We start from the raw sequence: 17951 nt of genomic DNA, 5'->3' as shown, positions 1-17951 counted from the left end.
AGAATCCAATATATACTACTATTTGTACTTCTAGAATCATCCTTTATCATTATACTCTCATTTCACAATGATGCTAAGGTAAATTTTTCCTCTCATATGTCCTTGTTGTGTGGAGAAGAAAATTTTCAGAAAGTGGATACCCCTTTGATTTGTTGTAATTTAGAATATCTAGCATACTAGGAACAAGATTACTTTTGAGAATTCTCAATTCTATTTTAAGGAGGTGATAGATCTTATTTTTTTTTTTATATTCTTAGAATATCCTAAGTGTTTATTGTAATACTTTCAATTTCTCTTCTTTGGATTGGGTGTTAAATCCCTAGAAGTGTTTTTCTTCTTGTTAATTTTTTGATTAGTGGATTAGAATACTACTTTTTCTCATAACTTATTCTTTTTATTCAAATAAAGTTACTTGCTGATAAAAAAATCCTTTCAGAAATATAAATAATAAACAATTTTGACACATCTTCTAAAATATTTCAAGATATTTTCGGATTAATTTAATAAAATATCATAAAACAATTTTGAGAGAAGTTGGATTTTACTTTGATACTATATGGTAACATTTCATCAGTTAATAAAATCTATTGAAAAACTTATGAATACCCTAGCAGGTTAATATAAATGGCACCTTGAACAATAAGATATACAATGAAGACTTTGAAGATGGCATTAAACAATTTCTTAACGATTTACATGCAATATGCAAACAAGCTCTAATAATTCTGCAGTATCAACAAATATATATGAAAGACTTGAGCTAATAAGTTACGTGGGGAAATATTATTCTCTAAAATACATGTTAGCATCTTTGCAATTTTCATAATGGATTCAGTTCATGTATGTCTGAACGAAAACATCACTGGCATTATAAAAATAAGGTTCTCTCAGAAATATCTTTGCTGCTACCGCAGATCACTGAATACTGTCTAACTTACATGTGCATGAACAATTACAATGGCGCCAAGTTAGGCTTATACATATATAATATTAATCATACATATACATTTCATGGAAAATCCAACCCTACACTGTTAACTCTGCCAACATTAATATATTTAACCCAGTAGTTTATAAAAAAATTATTTTCTTAACCTGGTTAAATCCTTTTTTTTATGAAGCTCATCTAACTTATTAAATGTTAAAAAAAATACAAATACAAATACAAATAAAAACATATCTATAAGAGAAGACCAATAATAAAGGTTACAATCTCTTTAGCTTCATTCTCATTTGAGTTCCTTTCTCAATCATGTTTCCCTCTTATCCAGCTTAAACACTAGCAAACCAATTTTTCAAAATTTTGTGCCTCCTATAAACTCCCACATAACTTGCTTTAACCATGATTACTGGTAAGGACATATATGATGTTTTTGCTGCTATTGTGCCCTTATATGTGGCTATGATGTTAGCATATGGTTCAGTGAGGTGGTGGAAAATCTTCACACCTGATCAGTGCTCAGGTATAAACCGTTTTGTTGCTGTATTTGCAGTACCACTCCTTTCTTTCCACTTCATATCCTCCAATGACCCTTATGCTATGAATTACCATTTCATAGCAGCTGATTGTCTTCAAAAAATTGTGATTCTAAGTGCTCTTTTTCTATGGAACACTTTCACAAAACGTGGTAGCCTTGATTGGACCATAACCCTCTTCTCACTTTCAACTCTTCCAAACACACTTGTCATGGGAATCCCTCTTTTGAAAGCCATGTATGGTGATTTTTCAGGGAGTCTCATGGTACAAATTGTGGTTTTGCAAAGTGTTATATGGTACACTCTTATGCTGTTCATGTTTGAATATAGAGGTGCTAAGCTTCTCATAACTGAACAGTTTCCTGAGACTGCAGGGTCTATAACCTCATTCAGGGTTGATTCAGATGTTGTTTCACTCAATGGTAGAGAGCCACTTCAAACTGATGCTGAAATAGGAGAAGATGGAAAACTTCATATTGTGGTTAAGAGATCAGCAGCATCTTCTGTGGTATCTTCATTCAACAAGTCACACTTAACTTCTATGACACCAAGAGCATCAAATCTCACTGGTGTTGAGATCTATTCTGTTCAGTCGTCAAGAGAACCAACCCCAAGATCTTCAAGTTTTAACCAAACAGATTTTTATGCCATGTTTAATAGTAAAGCACCAAGTCCAAAACATGGTTACACAAATAGTTTTCAAAGTAATGGTTTTGGTGGTGATTTATACTCATCGCAATCTACAAAAGGGGCAACACCTAGGACTTCTAATTTTGAAGAGGAGACATTGAAGATGCATAAGAAGAAGGGAGGGAGGAGCATGAGTGGTGAGCTTTTTAATAATGGTGGTTCTGTCTCTTCTTATCCCCCTCCAAATCCAATGTTTTCAGGGTCTACAAGTAGTGCCACTGCCACAAAAAAGAAAGATAACAGTGCTGCTGCTCCTAATAAGGAGTTACACATGTTTGTTTGGAGTTCAAGTGCTTCTCCTGTTTCTGAAGGGAATCTGAGACATGCTGTTAATAGAGCTGCCTCTACTGACTTTGGGGCCATTGATCCTTCCAAAGCTGGTCCACAAGAAACTGTTGCCTCAAAAGGTAACCCCATAACCACGTAGTACATATCATAAACGGTTTTTTTTCTGTTGTGGGATATATATAATCACTGGTTTAGTATTTCTAAACCAAAAACATTTTATTAAAAAACTCTCAACAATGTCAAATTATGATATATAAAATCATTCTATATATCAAGTGCTACACATAATTTTCTGATGAAAAGTTATAGAGCACTACACATAATTTTAACTTTATCCTATACCTTTTATTGACTAAGCATTAGAGATAACGGGTCAAGCCAACCCCACCTAATAGAATAAATGATACTCAAAATACTCATATCCACCACAAGGAGCACAATCACCTCTAAGGCAACCAGTGTTTTTTATTTATTTCTTCATTATAAACCACTGTCTTTCAATCCACAATAGAAAAATCACATCATAAATATGAAAATTTTCCAAATTATTTTGTTTGGAGTAGAACTTACTTGCATTATTCCCAATAATAATTTTCTTATAGAAGCATTTGTCATTAGTCTGGAATATCTGATATTTTGTATGCAGCTGTGCATGAATTAATTGAGAACATGAGTCCTGGTCGAAGAGGGAGTGGAGACAAAGAGCTTGAAATCGAGGAAGGAACCAAATTCCCAACAAGTGGGTCTCCATACACATGCCAGAAGAAGATGGACATAGAAGAAGGAGATAAAAACAAAAAGCAAAACATGCCACCAGCTAGTGTGATGACAAGGCTCATCCTCATCATGGTTTGGAGGAAACTCATAAGAAATCCTAATACCTACTCAAGTCTTTTGGGACTTATATGGTCTCTAATATCATACAGGTATATATCCCATAGAATCTCTTTACACTTTTTCATCTTAATGCATGCTTTTTCCTTGTCACCAAAATCTTTTCTCTATTTTGTCATTTTTTTTTGTATAGGTAAAATGTGTTTTCTTTCTTTTCTTTATTGTCTAGTACTCTTCATTGATCATTTGGTTATGTGCATGTATGTAGGTGGCACATTGAAATGCCAACTATTGTAAAAGGTTCCATCTCAATACTGTCTGATGCTGGTTTAGGAATGGCCATGTTTAGTCTAGGTACTTTAATTTCTTGAACCTTCCATATATAATTTTTAACTAATTTATTTATTTACTATTATATGAATGGGAACCATATAATTTTGTAATTTAATGCTTTCTTAAACAGGTCTATTCATGGCATTACAACCTAAGATCATTGCATGTGGAAAATCTGTGGCAACATTTTCTATGGCTGTTAGGTTCTTGACAGGTCCAGCTGTGATTGCAGCAACCTCCATAGGCATTGGTCTCCGTGGAGTTCTTTTACATGTTGCAATTGTTCAGGTTAAATTAAACTTAACCCTCTTTATTAATTAATCAAAGTCTAATAATTGGTGGGAAATCTTTATTTATAGGCTATAATATCTTTCTATGGACTAATTGAAAGAAACATATAAGTGAGTTTAACACTATATCTTAACACAGAACCTTAAGGTATTAAGTCTATGAGTCAATTTACTTATATGTTATTTAACTCATTCAATTTTATATAATGTAGAACTTCTTCATTCATACGTAGAATAACCAATAATAATGTCAATTATGCTTATACAGTTGTTTATATCTTTTGCAGGCTGCTCTTCCCCAAGGTATTGTTCCATTTGTGTTTGCAAAAGAATACAATCTCCATGCAGATATACTCAGCACTGCGTAAGTTTTATGTTTTATTTTATATGTTCAAAATGCATTGATTATGTGAATTTAATGCATCAAAATAAATTCTAAAAATACTTTGCAAAATGTGCAGGGTTATATTTGGAATGCTAGTAGCATTACCCATAACAATACTCTACTATGTGCTTCTTGGAGTATAATCTATCTCAAAAGAAAAGAAGTATGATGCTCTCACTATAAGTAAATCCAGGTCATGTTCATGTGGAATGGAGGGATAAGATGTTGGATTTAAGTGAAGGAAAGATTAAATTATTATTTATATAGTAGTGTCTTAATTGTTTCAAATTTACAGCACACGCTTCAATGTCTCTCTATTTTTTTAATGGAAAAATATTTTAGTTAGATAGGAAAGCAAGAGACTAGGGAGGTCAATATTTTTGTTTTATTTTTGGTAACACTAATATCAATATAGGAAATTTCTCATTTTGTTGACTCTTATATTGTCAGTTGATATCAAATCCAGATCTAAAAGTTGTAATTTTACCTTTTGTATTTACTTCATACATTGAAGTTTATGACTCATGCTTCTAACCATATATACAAGGAGTACTCATGTTCTGCGATATATCACTCAATGTGTCATAATAATGATTAGTTTAAAAAAATGTATGTAAGTTAAAAAATAATTATTAAATATTTCTCTGACTAATTACAGCCAATAACATATTGAGTAATACATATTGTGAGACAGAAAATATGCTAAAAGAAACACAATCAAAAGTTTAGCTTTTGGCAATATTTCCCTCTGGTTATTTGTAATAACTTTTTTTATCTCAATTATTTTTCATCTTTTCATATAGGCATCTCTTAAAATTCATCATGTAAGCCAAAGGGACAACAAAGTAGTCTAAAACTAATTGTATATGAAACATTAGTATTGACCTCCTCTTAGCATTGTTGACATCGATTTTTTTTGCTAATGTATACTTCTTATTTTCTTCGTTAATAATAAATAAAAACGAGAAGGTCTTGCTCAAAATAAAATAAAAGAATCTTGCATTCGATATAAAAATTTCTTCAAATGCAGGTTTGACTTTTATTAGCGAGAAAACTACATTGCTACAAATACTCTTCAACACACCCCTTTTTATATCATTTCATTTAGTGGTAAAAAAAGGTGATGGGAAACGTGGTAACGTGAAAGAGTGACATATGAAAGAAAATTTTGTTAAATGGCGTGAAAAATTGTGTTAGGCGGAAAAATTGTGTTTAGGCGGAAAAATTGTGTTAGGCGGAAAAATTGTGTTTAGGCGGAAAAATTGTGTTAGGCGGAAAAATTGTGTTTAGGCGGAAAAATTGTGTTAGGCGGAAAAATTGTGTTTAGGCGGAAAAATTGTGTTAGGCGGAAAAATTGTGTTTAGGCGGAAAAATTGTGTTAGGCGGAAAAATTGTGTTTAGGCGGAAAAATTGTGAAATGATATTTTTCATAATGTTAAATAGGGGTGATTAATGGTTAGGTAACATTTCTTTCTTACCCGACCTTAAATATTGATTGAGTTATTTTTGGAACCTGAATTCAACTCTAGTTCGATTAAATACAATATATAATTTTTGGATAAAGTTTTCTCAATATTTTTTATTATTATGAATATATAATTTGACATATGAAATAATATATGAATATATATTGTCAATCATGTATATATGATATGACAATTGAGAATTAATGATACTTTAATTTTGATCAAAAATAGACGTTATTATTCTATATATAATTGAGTATAGATATATATGAACATGATAATTGAGTAACAATGAGACAAGTTTAGATTTGTTCATGTTTGTCTTATACTCAACTTTAAATATTGACTTGGTCTAATTTTTACATTAACCTAAGTCTGATGGGATCCAACTATACTCGAGTCCGATTATGATCAGGCTGAGTCGGATGAACAAATAGAATTGTGTCCTGCTCTCCTATTGTTAAATGCCTTTTTTCCAATATATTTTTGTTTTGTACATGAATAGTGGGAATTCAGATGAAACATGTTATGCGGTATTTCATGTGTTACTTTATAAGATTAGCCAAAAAAATATTAGAGGATTAAGTATTTAAATTAAACATATTTAATTCTATTATATTAATCAATGATAATTAATAACATATGGAGCTATTTACTTTTTTGTAGGATATTAGACTTTATCTCGAGAAAGAATGGGATAATTTACATTTAAAAATGATATTTTCATATTTCAAAAAGTATTGAATATAGTTTTCCAAGACTAATTTTCTTTTTAATATTCTTTAAGCAGTGTTATTGGGATGGTAACTTTAATTATATTTTACAGTCAATTCAGAGTGGCTACAGTCACCAGTTGTCTTTTTCAAAAGAGTTTGGTTGAATTATTATTCTGATTGGGATCATGCTCAACATTAACAAATATGGGACAAATATCATATCCCAAATTCTGTCTCATTTTCTGTCCCAAATTAATCATATTTTGCCATATAAATAAAAGAAAAATTCTAAAAACAAAAAATAACAAAAAAAGTAATATCATACAGGTATATATCCCATAGAATCTCTTTACACTTTTTCATCTTAATGCATGCTTTTTCCTTGTCACCAAAATCTTTTCTCTATTTTGTCATTTTTTTTTGTATAGGTAAAATGTGTTTTCTTTCTTTTCTTTATTGTCTAGTACTCTTCATTGATCATTTGGTTATGTGCATGTATGTAGGTGGCACATTGAAATGCCAACTATTGTAAAAGGTTCCATCTCAATACTGTCTGATGCTGGTTTAGGAATGGCCATGTTTAGTCTAGGTACTTTAATTTCTTGAACCTTCCATATATAATTTTTAACTAATTTATTTATTTACTATTATATGAATGGGAACCATATAATTTTGTAATTTAATGCTTTCTTAAACAGGTCTATTCATGGCATTACAACCTAAGATCATTGCATGTGGAAAATCTGTGGCAACATTTTCTATGGCTGTTAGGTTCTTGACAGGTCCAGCTGTGATTGCAGCAACCTCCATAGGCATTGGTCTCCGTGGAGTTCTTTTACATGTTGCAATTGTTCAGGTTAAATTAAACTTAACCCTCTTTATTAATTAATCAAAGTCTAATAATTGGTGGGAAATCTTTATTTATAGGCTATAATATCTTTCTATGGACTAATTGAAAGAAACATATAAGTGAGTTTAACACTATATCTTAACACAGAACCTTAAGGTATTAAGTCTATGAGTCAATTTACTTATATGTTATTTAACTCATTCAATTTTATATAATGTAGAACTTCTTCATTCATACGTAGAATAACCAATAATAATGTCAATTATGCTTATACAGTTGTTTATATCTTTTGCAGGCTGCTCTTCCCCAAGGTATTGTTCCATTTGTGTTTGCAAAAGAATACAATCTCCATGCAGATATACTCAGCACTGCGTAAGTTTTATGTTTTATTTTATATGTTCAAAATGCATTGATTATGTGAATTTAATGCATCAAAATAAATTCTAAAAATACTTTGCAAAATGTGCAGGGTTATATTTGGAATGCTAGTAGCATTACCCATAACAATACTCTACTATGTGCTTCTTGGAGTATAATCTATCTCAAAAGAAAAGAAGTATGATGCTCTCACTATAAGTAAATCCAGGTCATGTTCATGTGGAATGGAGGGATAAGATGTTGGATTTAAGTGAAGGAAAGATTAAATTATTATTTATATAGTAGTGTCTTAATTGTTTCAAATTTACAGCACACGCTTCAATGTCTCTCTATTTTTTTAATGGAAAAATATTTTAGTTAGATAGGAAAGCAAGAGACTAGGGAGGTCAATATTTTTGTTTTATTTTTGGTAACACTAATATCAATATAGGAAATTTCTCATTTTGTTGACTCTTATATTGTCAGTTGATATCAAATCCAGATCTAAAAGTTGTAATTTTACCTTTTGTATTTACTTCATACATTGAAGTTTATGACTCATGCTTCTAACCATATATACAAGGAGTACTCATGTTCTGCGATATATCACTCAATGTGTCATAATAATGATTAGTTTAAAAAAATGTATGTAAGTTAAAAAATAATTATTAAATATTTCTCTGACTAATTACAGCCAATAACATATTGAGTAATACATATTGTGAGACAGAAAATATGCTAAAAGAAACACAATCAAAAGTTTAGCTTTTGGCAATATTTCCCTCTGGTTATTTGTAATAACTTTTTTTATCTCAATTATTTTTCATCTTTTCATATAGGCATCTCTTAAAATTCATCATGTAAGCCAAAGGGACAACAAAGTAGTCTAAAACTAATTGTATATGAAACATTAGTATTGACCTCCTCTTAGCATTGTTGACATCGATTTTTTTTGCTAATGTATACTTCTTATTTTCTTCGTTAATAATAAATAAAAACGAGAAGGTCTTGCTCAAAATAAAATAAAAGAATCTTGCATTCGATATAAAAATTTCTTCAAATGCAGGTTTGACTTTTATTAGCGAGAAAACTACATTGCTACAAATACTCTTCAACACACCCCTTTTTATATCATTTCATTTAGTGGTAAAAAAAGGTGATGGGAAACGTGGTAACGTGAAAGAGTGACATATGAAAGAAAATTTTGTTAAATGGCGTGAAAAATTGTGTTAGGCGGAAAAATTGTGTTTAGGCGGAAAAATTGTGTTAGGCGGAAAAATTGTGTTTAGGCGGAAAAATTGTGTTAGGCGGAAAAATTGTGTTTAGGCGGAAAAATTGTGTTAGGCGGAAAAATTGTGTTTAGGCGGAAAAATTGTGAAATGATATTTTTCATAATGTTAAATAGGGGTGATTAATGGTTAGGTAACATTTCTTTCTTACCCGACCTTAAATATTGATTGAGTTATTTTTGGAACCTGAATTCAACTCTAGTTCGATTAAATACAATATATAATTTTTGGATAAAGTTTTCTCAATATTTTTTATTATTATGAATATATAATTTGACATATGAAATAATATATGAATATATATTGTCAATCATGTATATATGATATGACAATTGAGAATTAATGATACTTTAATTTTGATCAAAAATAGACGTTATTATTCTATATATAATTGAGTATAGATATATATGAACATGATAATTGAGTAACAATGAGACAAGTTTAGATTTGTTCATGTTTGTCTTATACTCAACTTTAAATATTGACTTGGTCTAATTTTTACATTAACCTAAGTCTGATGGGATCCAACTATACTCGAGTCCGATTATGATCAGGCTGAGTCGGATGAACAAATAGAATTGTGTCCTGCTCTCCTATTGTTAAATGCCTTTTTTCCAATATATTTTTGTTTTGTACATGAATAGTGGGAATTCAGATGAAACATGTTATGCGGTATTTCATGTGTTACTTTATAAGATTAGCCAAAAAAATATTAGAGGATTAAGTATTTAAATTAAACATATTTAATTCTATTATATTAATCAATGATAATTAATAACATATGGAGCTATTTACTTTTTTGTAGGATATTAGACTTTATCTCGAGAAAGAATGGGATAATTTACATTTAAAAATGATATTTTCATATTTCAAAAAGTATTGAATATAGTTTTCCAAGACTAATTTTCTTTTTAATATTCTTTAAGCAGTGTTATTGGGATGGTAACTTTAATTATATTTTACAGTCAATTCAGAGTGGCTACAGTCACCAGTTGTCTTTTTCAAAAGAGTTTGGTTGAATTATTATTCTGATTGGGATCATGCTCAACATTAACAAATATGGGACAAATATCATATCCCAAATTCTGTCTCATTTTCTGTCCCAAATTAATCATATTTTGCCATATAAATAAAAGAAAAATTCTAAAAACAAAAAATAACAAAAAAAGTTATATTGTAATTAGTTTGGGACATAAAATATAACATTGTTTAGGAGAGGTAATCCAGGTCCCAAATACTGTACGTTTCAGTCTTTAGCATGTGACTTACTGAAAGATAAAATGGCTCCATTTGGTGCAAAACTCTTGATTCATGTTACCTTGATATTATAGGTGTAGATTTTTTTTGGATGTTACAAAAGATCCATTTCTTAAAGTTACAAGGAATTGTCTCGTTCCAGTCAATCCAATTCATGTCATTTAATTATATATCCAAATAAACAATATGTCCATAGTCCCTTCAATATTCGGTTATTCAATCAATCCATTTCATTATTTATTTTTTTAAGCAACTGTGCTCAAGCACAAGAAATTTTATAAAGAGAACCAAAAAAGGAGATACAAAGGGGAGTTACATGTTCCTAAATCTATAATTAGGAAGACCAAGAAGGTTCCTATTATAATCATTGATAATGAAACAAGGTAATGAATTCCAAGTTGTACTATTTCTAGACTTGGCACCAAAAGATGCCAATTTATCAGCACAAGAGTTGTCCTCTCTATAAATGTGAGTGATTTTCCAATTGAGCAAATCCAGAATCTTAGTACATCTTTGCCACTTGTTATGAAGCTGCTAAGGGGGATTAGACTCTCCTCTGAAAATTTGCACCACCAAAACAGAGTCTACCTTAAGCCAAATGCTTAACCAACCTTTCTTGTAAGCCAAGGAAATGGCTTTGATGGCAGAATAAAGTTCTGCATAAAGGGCAGACTGAATATTCAGATAGGAGCCGAATCCAAGAAAGAACACACCTTTGTGATCTCTAAAAATGCCTCCTCCACCCGCATGACCAGGACAACCAAAAGCCGCCCCATCCGATTAAGCTTATTGTCTAGGAAATCATAAGATGGTCAAGTGATAAGAGTAGAGACTTAAAAACTGAAGTGATAAAAAGATAGAAGATGCAAATCTTACCTACCACAAAATATTAACATCTTAATATTTGTCTATCAAACAAAAATTTAAGTTGACCTATAGCACTAGTATCGGAGACATAGAGTTGGTAATATACTAACATGTAAATAAATTATCTTAACAAGTGTTCTAATATTGTTCAAAGATTCCTAATTGAGAAGTAGATACAGATGAATTTACGAGGAAGGTGAAGAGAATCATTTGTACTTTGGAACAAGACCAAAAAAATACCCATTAATGAAACTAGCGAGATTAGATCAGAAACATAACATGTGCTAAGGTTCTTTATAATTTCATCAAGATGATCCGTCCCTATTCGGATGAACCTGTGCGTGTGCCATGATAGAATTTTAGTAATACACAAACACTAATGAAAGATTGAAAGAAGGGTTAGTTTTTATATCAATTTATTTATTTGAGATTAACATGTTATATCTTGTCTTGGGTGTCTTGTCTCTTTTTTTTTAATTTATTTTTCCGATTTAGAAGATAAGAGATTGGGATTGGCAACATTGCACATGATGGTTGTCCCAGTTTCCGATATCTCTAAGACATTTTCTTGAATAAAGTAAGAGTTTAACAATTTGTGTAAACACTAGGGTGGACATAATGCATCCACTTACAGCAGGAACTCTGGTCCATGTGGGGAACTTCAAACGACAAATTCTTTTAATATTTCAAAAAAGAAAGAATAAATAAGGTAGCTTCATAAGTGGAATAATTTTCATTACTTGTCTCTTGAGGAAACTTACTAGATATAAGAATCCTTCTGTACCTCAATGAATTTAGATTGTCGGGCTTCAAAGATTTTGATTACATTTACAAAGTAGCAGCAGCGATCTTCTAGCATAAATGATTTTAATGTTTTTTCTTCATATTTATTACCGGCAATATTAATTAACATAAGTTCCAAGTTATTGTTGGGAATTGCATGTGTGGAAAAGATGTCTCATGTAAAAGTTGATAAGGTAAAAAATATATAAGTAGATGGACTCATAGATCTAATAATTTAATGTTTTAAATGAAATTTATTTATATTACTTCTATCACTTAGTTCATATAAGAATATTTTAGCTCATGAATTAAGATCTCTCGATATAATTATGAGTATAGTGAAATTAGGTTTTTTTAAGTAGATTCACATTTTCCTGAGGATATTGCAAGTTCAGTATTGTATTTGATAGAGAGCACGTCTGGTGTCCCACACTTTATATCACTCCATGTACCATGAGTTTCTGATTGGTTAGAAAAATATTTAATAATTAAATTTTAACTTAAATATATTTTTGACCAATCACATGTCCATAAGACATAGAGTGACACAAAGTGTGTGACAACAAATGTGTACTCGTATTTGATAGGAGCTCACATCTTATCAAGGTCAAAAGACCCATACATATTAAACAATGACTCAATTGGATTTCTGACTTTGTAGTGGAATATTAATTAATTTTAATTTTATCTTTTAGTTCCAAGAAGTGACTCTTGTTATCAAGCTCGATTTCTTTAATAACCCTAAATGTTATAACTTTTGTATTTAAACTCTGAATTGTTAATGCACTGAGGCCAGTAAGATTCAACTGGTATTCCTCTACAATACTGCTACACATTGTTAAAGCCCCTAAACTATTACTTGATAGGTTTAGAGTATTGATTTATTTAAGTATGAAGACTCACATTGAATATAAGGTAAAGAACGAAAACATTTAAAAGTGGAACAAACATATAGGACTAGTATTTTAAAGTTTTGGTTCAGAACGTGATATCTTATTTCTAACTATCCACTCTTTTGATGCCCTCGTAACTCCGGAAATTATTATCATTTGATTTACTCTATATGAATATATACCAGATAGATACATACTTAACTAGCACGTCACTTTTCTTTGAAAATTTAATGAGGAGAAAGGAAAAATCTTCTTCAAGTCTATAATTTCAATCTCAGCCATTGATATAATTTAATTATATGCCTCAGTTGATATAAATAAAGGGCAACACATCGGACAAAGCCCACAATATATGAAGTTTATTTTCATACCAGAAGTATAAGTTACAAACTTACAACATACTCAAATTGCTGGAATTTGACACTGCTACCATGCAAAGAAACTCTTACTGTTATCACCATCCATCAAACAGTGTTTTGAGAAAAAAACAAATATTACCCTTCAATTGCTGAAATAAGTACGAGGTGAAAATAAGCGACGAGGTGAAAACATTCCCATATAGCGTGGTGAAGCAAGACCATCCATAGTTCTATACTCAGGCATGATGAAAGCTTCACGTTCTTGATCTCTTTCACGAGCACCACTTCTAACATATCCATTAAACGTACTATACTTAACCAACTTCCCCACCCACGATTTCTTCTTAGTTGGGCTTTGATACCCATCATTCATCTTCTGGCACAGGTACTCCTTCACAGCATGCAATCCCTGCTCCACCACAAGCGGCGGTGGCGAAGTGAGAGGGTTACCTTCAACACTTAGCTTCTGAAGCTTCTTGAGGCACCCAATGGAGTCAGGCAATGACTTGATCTTGTTGTAACTGATGTCGAGTTCAACGAGGGATAAGAGTAGGCCTATGGAGTAGGGTAGAGAATCCAGGTATTGGAAGTTCTGGCTCACGTTTAAGGTTTCAAGGTTGATGAGATTCTCAAGGTCTTCTGGGAGAGACCTTAGGCAATTGAGACGCGCGTCTAAGATTCTGAGTGCGGTTAGATGAGAGGTGGTGCGAGGAAGGAAAATGAGCTTGTTGGAGTTCACTGATAGCTTCTTTAGGTTTATGAGCTCAAAGCCAATAGTGTCTGGAAGCTGGCTTAACTTGTTGAAGTTGGCATTTAGTTCTTCTAAAGCTCTGTTCATGGATTGAAACGTACATACAATATATGCATGTTAATCACAATGAAGCATGTAATAAATAATACTAGCTACTATTATTTCAACAATAAACTTAACATCATATACAATGATATTAGGTTTACATGAATGTCTTTTAGCTTTCTTATGTTTCACACATCTTAGATGAAATATACATCATAAAAACTAGAAGGACAGTAATGTTTTTTTTCTTCAAAATTTGAAAGATAAAAGCTACTATGATGATTTTATGGCGTAACAACTAAAATTAAATTTAACAATGCTTTATAAAAAAATTACAGCGGTATTATTTTATTTATTTATTTGAATTATAAAGGTTTGATCGGTGTTGTATGCTTGTGACTCAAAATGTTCAGCAGGAGGGTGAAGCTTTCTTTGCTAATTGCCATAGATTCTAGGCTCAGTCTTGGTTTGTACCGGTGAATTGCAGAACATTTTCAACAAACTTTTATTCTTTTGAATCTACAAGTCAAATGTTAGCGATTATGAAACCAGAGAAAAGATGGATTTTTACAAATTATTATTACCACTATGTGTAATGTATTGCTGCTTTAGATGCAAGAAAGATCACATATCCTAAATTTTTTTTATCTCTATGTCTCAAATTAATCATATTATAATAAGTAATTAAAATAATTATTTTTTATTTTTATAATTTTTCTCTTAACTAGTTGATATTTTTTTGATAAGATTAATATACAATGAGACATCAAATCTTGGGACAGGAAATCGGACTTCGAGCTACTAGCTATTTCAAAAAGTATTGTGTTATACCAATTTTTAAACACTATTTTTTTAGATTTATTATTTACATGCTAATATTTTGAAAACTAATTTGTTTTTATGAAAACCGAGCCGAACGTCAAATCGGAAGATGTATCGTATTAAGTTTAATTGTTTAAACGAAACATTATTTAGTCTGACCGAATGATTTTATACATAGTTAATATTTTCTACCTATAAATATATATTATATATAAATGTAAACTTTTATATAATTAATAATCATGTATAATTACATTGAAGTAATGTATCTTCATCTTTTATTTTCGGAGTGGAATAAAACAAAAGATTAAAGTAATGTTCCATTTTTTTAATTTTTAAGTGAATCATCTAGTTTACTTCTCGGGTTAATCCGGTTTAACCGAGTTTAACATGGTCAAACCGGAATTTCCCCGGTTCAGAACATTCCGACCATCACTCGGTTTAGACGGTAAACCAGAGTCGTTTTCAAGTCCGGTCAGTCGTGAAACCAGTCGAACTATTCAGTACAGTCCGGTTCTCACAACACTCATTTTTATCGATAACTATAAAGTACAATGAAAAGGGTCTTATTTTATTTTTTTTCCAAAATAACATTCTTTTTCTATAAATGCTATAAAAATCTGTAAAGCTAAAAATCCAATAACATTTTGAAAATACAATTGAGCTCCATTTAGTAAATATAATTTAGTATCCAAATTATGTATACAAAAGACTAATATATTGAGCTTTTAATTACTGAAGCATGCAGATCAAGCTAGCCATTTACATGTATTTAATCTAGAGACTAAATTCACTTAGCATGTACGGTTCAAAACTAAATCATAGATTTAGTCTTCAAAAACTAATTCAAATTCAATGATCAATAAATAAACGTTGAAAATGACATCATATTTCATAAGATTGTGCTAGGTTGGGTAAGGTTAGATATACATAGGTATATCTTTCACATCATTTCCTTATCACAAAAGCACAGATTAAAGGTCCACTTATCTCACAAGAAATGTCTGTAATGCAACGTATTCAAGTGTTTAGGACTGTTTCTTTGCACTTTGTTTTGTCTGACTAATGTAAGCTACTGCAATTATTTTGGTACCTAATAAGCTGTCTTTATCCATATAAAAAACTGGTGTAACATGTTTGTAATAAGTTATGGGATAAAGACTTATTGTTATTTGTAATAAGTTGTTTTGAATAAAGGTGGTGTAACATATAACATAAAAAATAGAGGGTGGTGAATAAAGATACAGTTCTATTGGTGTAAGACTTTATTATATCATTAGAAATAGTAAAAGGTTAAGAGTTTGATTCTTGTGAGCAACACTTTGGAGAGATAGTTACGCATCCTATAAGGATTAGTTCCTTATCCATAGGCAGAGGGGATACTCTTAATAGGACTAGAAAAAGTTTCTAGCAAATGATCTTCTTTTGTTGTTTCCCTCTTTCTCCACAAAATATTGGTATTATGTCACGCAGCACGAGAGGTAACCATATCCTTTTCATAAAGCCCTTATCTCATCGTGAAAATGAAATTCAATTTCAACTTCTAAATTCTAAAGGCAATATATCAAGATTAAAAATAGAAAGAGTGGCAAAAAAATGAACCTGCAATTCTGAATTGTTTTGGGAAGGGATTCCATAAGGTTGCCAGATATATTCAAAATCTTGAGCTTAGAGAGGCAGCCAATGGAATTGGGAAGAGACCTAAGCTGGTTGGAGTGTACGTCCAAAACCATCAAGTTCAATAGTCTTGCCGTTAAGGACTCCGGAATGTTCTGTTACAATATTCAATAAAATGTAATTAAAGATAAACCCTACATATTTATTTGATGAAGGTTATATATAGTATTTATGTGCATGACTTTTACATTTTATTTGATGAAGGTTATATATAGTATTTATGTGTACTAATATGTGAGCACCCAAGTACAACCAAAAGATATTAATTATATTTTATATTATACTACTTTGCGTACTATACATTAGTTGAAATAACATCTGATAAGTAATTTGCCATTTGTATAAGTGTGTGAAAAGGGAGATATAAGTGCAAAGGAAAATCAAAGTTGGATGGTGGGTTCTCCATATTTCACGATAGTGTTATATATGTGGTTAATAATTTATAGGATAACTTTTCAGAAAGTTGCAATTTAACACACGAGTCCTTATTCAACTTATATAAAACACTTCCAAATGTATTCTTCACAAGTACAATAATCGTCCCTAACCAATATTATTTACAGCATATCAACTGCAGGAACATGATTACTGGTCAATACTTACTAATATTTAGATTGATATATATCTGGCAGGAAGGTGATTTTACAATATCAAAACAATCCCTTGTATACTCTATTCTCCAAATTTTCCTTGCTTTTTAAGTCTCCATTAATTCATATTTCCCTTTCCCGTCGAGAAAGAGAGTACTCATTTTCAGAGTCTGAAAATTAAAGTTACACCCAGAACTTGGATATATATATATATATATATATATATATATAGAAGGAAATACCATTCTTATCAAAGTTCTAGCATATCAGAATGGTATTTTATAAATTTTTAACCATTACAATTTTTTGGATAAGAAAAATGTATTATATATGTAAATCGATTACCTATGGTACCTCCTTTTCTATAAAATTTTGGCTGAGAAGAAAAAGTATACATTTATATATTTAGTACTTACCTGAAGATTGTTATTAGAGAGATTCAACTTGCAAATGGTAGCTAAATTGATAGAAGGACTTGGAAGAGACTCCAAAGACATACCACTAAGATCCAACATTTCAAGCTTCTCTTCCTCTATGGACTTTGACATTCTCTCCATTTTCTTCCTCATATCCATCTTCAGCATCGGCTGCTGAAACTGTTGCTGTTCATACATCATCTTTCCAAAATATATATAATGATCAATAATATAACAACTATTCTCCTTTTGTTTTCTTTCAATATATATGTTTCCACCTTTTTACATAACCTAGAGATATTGATAATCTATAGGAGTAAAGAGATATTGATGATGAAGGGTGTGAAAGGTTTGAATGAAGAAAAGAGAAAGATGGTTATTGTTTATATGGGAAAAGAGAAGAAAGAGAGGATGTACGGATGAGAAGGAAGAAGGTGGCAGAGTGAGGTAACACCACTTGTTCGTAACGTACTCATGTTTATATGTTTGAAGTACAAGAACCGTATACTCTGATAAA

At 30.9% G+C, this 17951-nt stretch overlaps 3 protein-coding genes across 3 annotated transcripts; 2 read left to right on the top strand and 1 right to left on the bottom strand.

The window, feature by feature from the left end:
• Positions 1206 to 4795, top strand: LOC109347409 (auxin efflux carrier component 2-like). Its single transcript, XM_019587250.1, has 7 exons — positions 1206 to 2573; positions 3101 to 3380; positions 3557 to 3642; positions 3752 to 3909; positions 4199 to 4275; positions 4373 to 4469; positions 4502 to 4795. Exons 1-6 carry the CDS (start codon positions 1343 to 1345, stop codon positions 4437 to 4439), a joined length of 1899 nt encoding a protein of 632 aa, XP_019442795.1. The 5' UTR covers positions 1206 to 1342; the 3' UTR covers positions 4440 to 4469; positions 4502 to 4795.
• Positions 6800 to 8227, top strand: LOC109347416 (auxin efflux carrier component 2-like). Its single transcript, XM_019587262.1, has 6 exons — positions 6800 to 6805; positions 6982 to 7067; positions 7177 to 7334; positions 7624 to 7700; positions 7798 to 7894; positions 7927 to 8227. Exons 2-5 carry the CDS (start codon positions 6995 to 6997, stop codon positions 7862 to 7864), a joined length of 375 nt encoding a protein of 124 aa, XP_019442807.1. The 5' UTR covers positions 6800 to 6805; positions 6982 to 6994; the 3' UTR covers positions 7865 to 7894; positions 7927 to 8227.
• On the bottom strand, positions 13121 to 17779 carry LOC109347402 (plant intracellular Ras-group-related LRR protein 6-like). The gene is made up of 3 exons (XM_019587237.1): positions 17435 to 17779; positions 16354 to 16523; positions 13121 to 13963 (listed from the first exon to the last, which is right to left on the bottom strand). Exons 1-3 carry the CDS (start codon positions 17633 to 17635, stop codon positions 13276 to 13278), a joined length of 1059 nt encoding a protein of 352 aa, XP_019442782.1. The 5' UTR covers positions 17636 to 17779; the 3' UTR covers positions 13121 to 13275.

The sequence above is a fragment of the Lupinus angustifolius genome, chromosome LG01, assembly GCF_001865875.1.
Source record: "Lupinus angustifolius cultivar Tanjil chromosome LG01, LupAngTanjil_v1.0, whole genome shotgun sequence".
NCBI classification, from domain to species: Eukaryota; Viridiplantae; Streptophyta; class Magnoliopsida; order Fabales; family Fabaceae; genus Lupinus; species Lupinus angustifolius.
This window is presented reverse-complemented; position numbering and strand designations above follow the sequence as displayed.

What these genes read in the sequence shown, in the direction of transcription:
- LOC109347409 (XM_019587250.1), top strand. Translation starts at nt 1,343, where the DNA reads ATGATTACTGGTAAGGACATATATGATGTTTTTGCTGCTATTGTGCCC. An exon ending in AATGGCCATGTTTAGTCTAG is followed by an intron (nt 3,643 to 3,751) that starts GTACTTTAATTT and finishes TTTCTTAAACAG; the next exon opens with GTCTATTCATGGCATTACAA. An exon ending in GCAGATATACTCAGCACTGC is followed by an intron (nt 4,276 to 4,372) that starts GTAAGTTTTATG and finishes CAAAATGTGCAG; the next exon opens with GGTTATATTTGGAATGCTAG.
- LOC109347402 (XM_019587237.1), bottom strand. Translation starts at nt 17,635, where the DNA reads ATGATGTATGAACAGCAACAGTTTCAGCAGCCGATGCTGAAGATGGAT. An exon ending in TCTCTAATAACAATCTTCAG is followed by an intron (nt 16,524 to 17,434) that starts GTAAGTACTAAA and finishes ATATTGTAACAG; the next exon opens with AACATTCCGGAGTCCTTAAC. An exon ending in AAAACAATTCAGAATTGCAG is followed by an intron (nt 13,964 to 16,353) that starts GTTCATTTTTTT and finishes ATCCATGAACAG; the next exon opens with AGCTTTAGAAGAACTAAATG.
- LOC109347416 (XM_019587262.1), top strand. Translation starts at nt 6,995, where the DNA reads ATGCCAACTATTGTAAAAGGTTCCATCTCAATACTGTCTGATGCTGGT. An exon ending in TACATGTTGCAATTGTTCAG is followed by an intron (nt 7,335 to 7,623) that starts GTTAAATTAAAC and finishes TATCTTTTGCAG; the next exon opens with GCTGCTCTTCCCCAAGGTAT. An exon ending in GCAGATATACTCAGCACTGC is followed by an intron (nt 7,701 to 7,797) that starts GTAAGTTTTATG and finishes CAAAATGTGCAG; the next exon opens with GGTTATATTTGGAATGCTAG.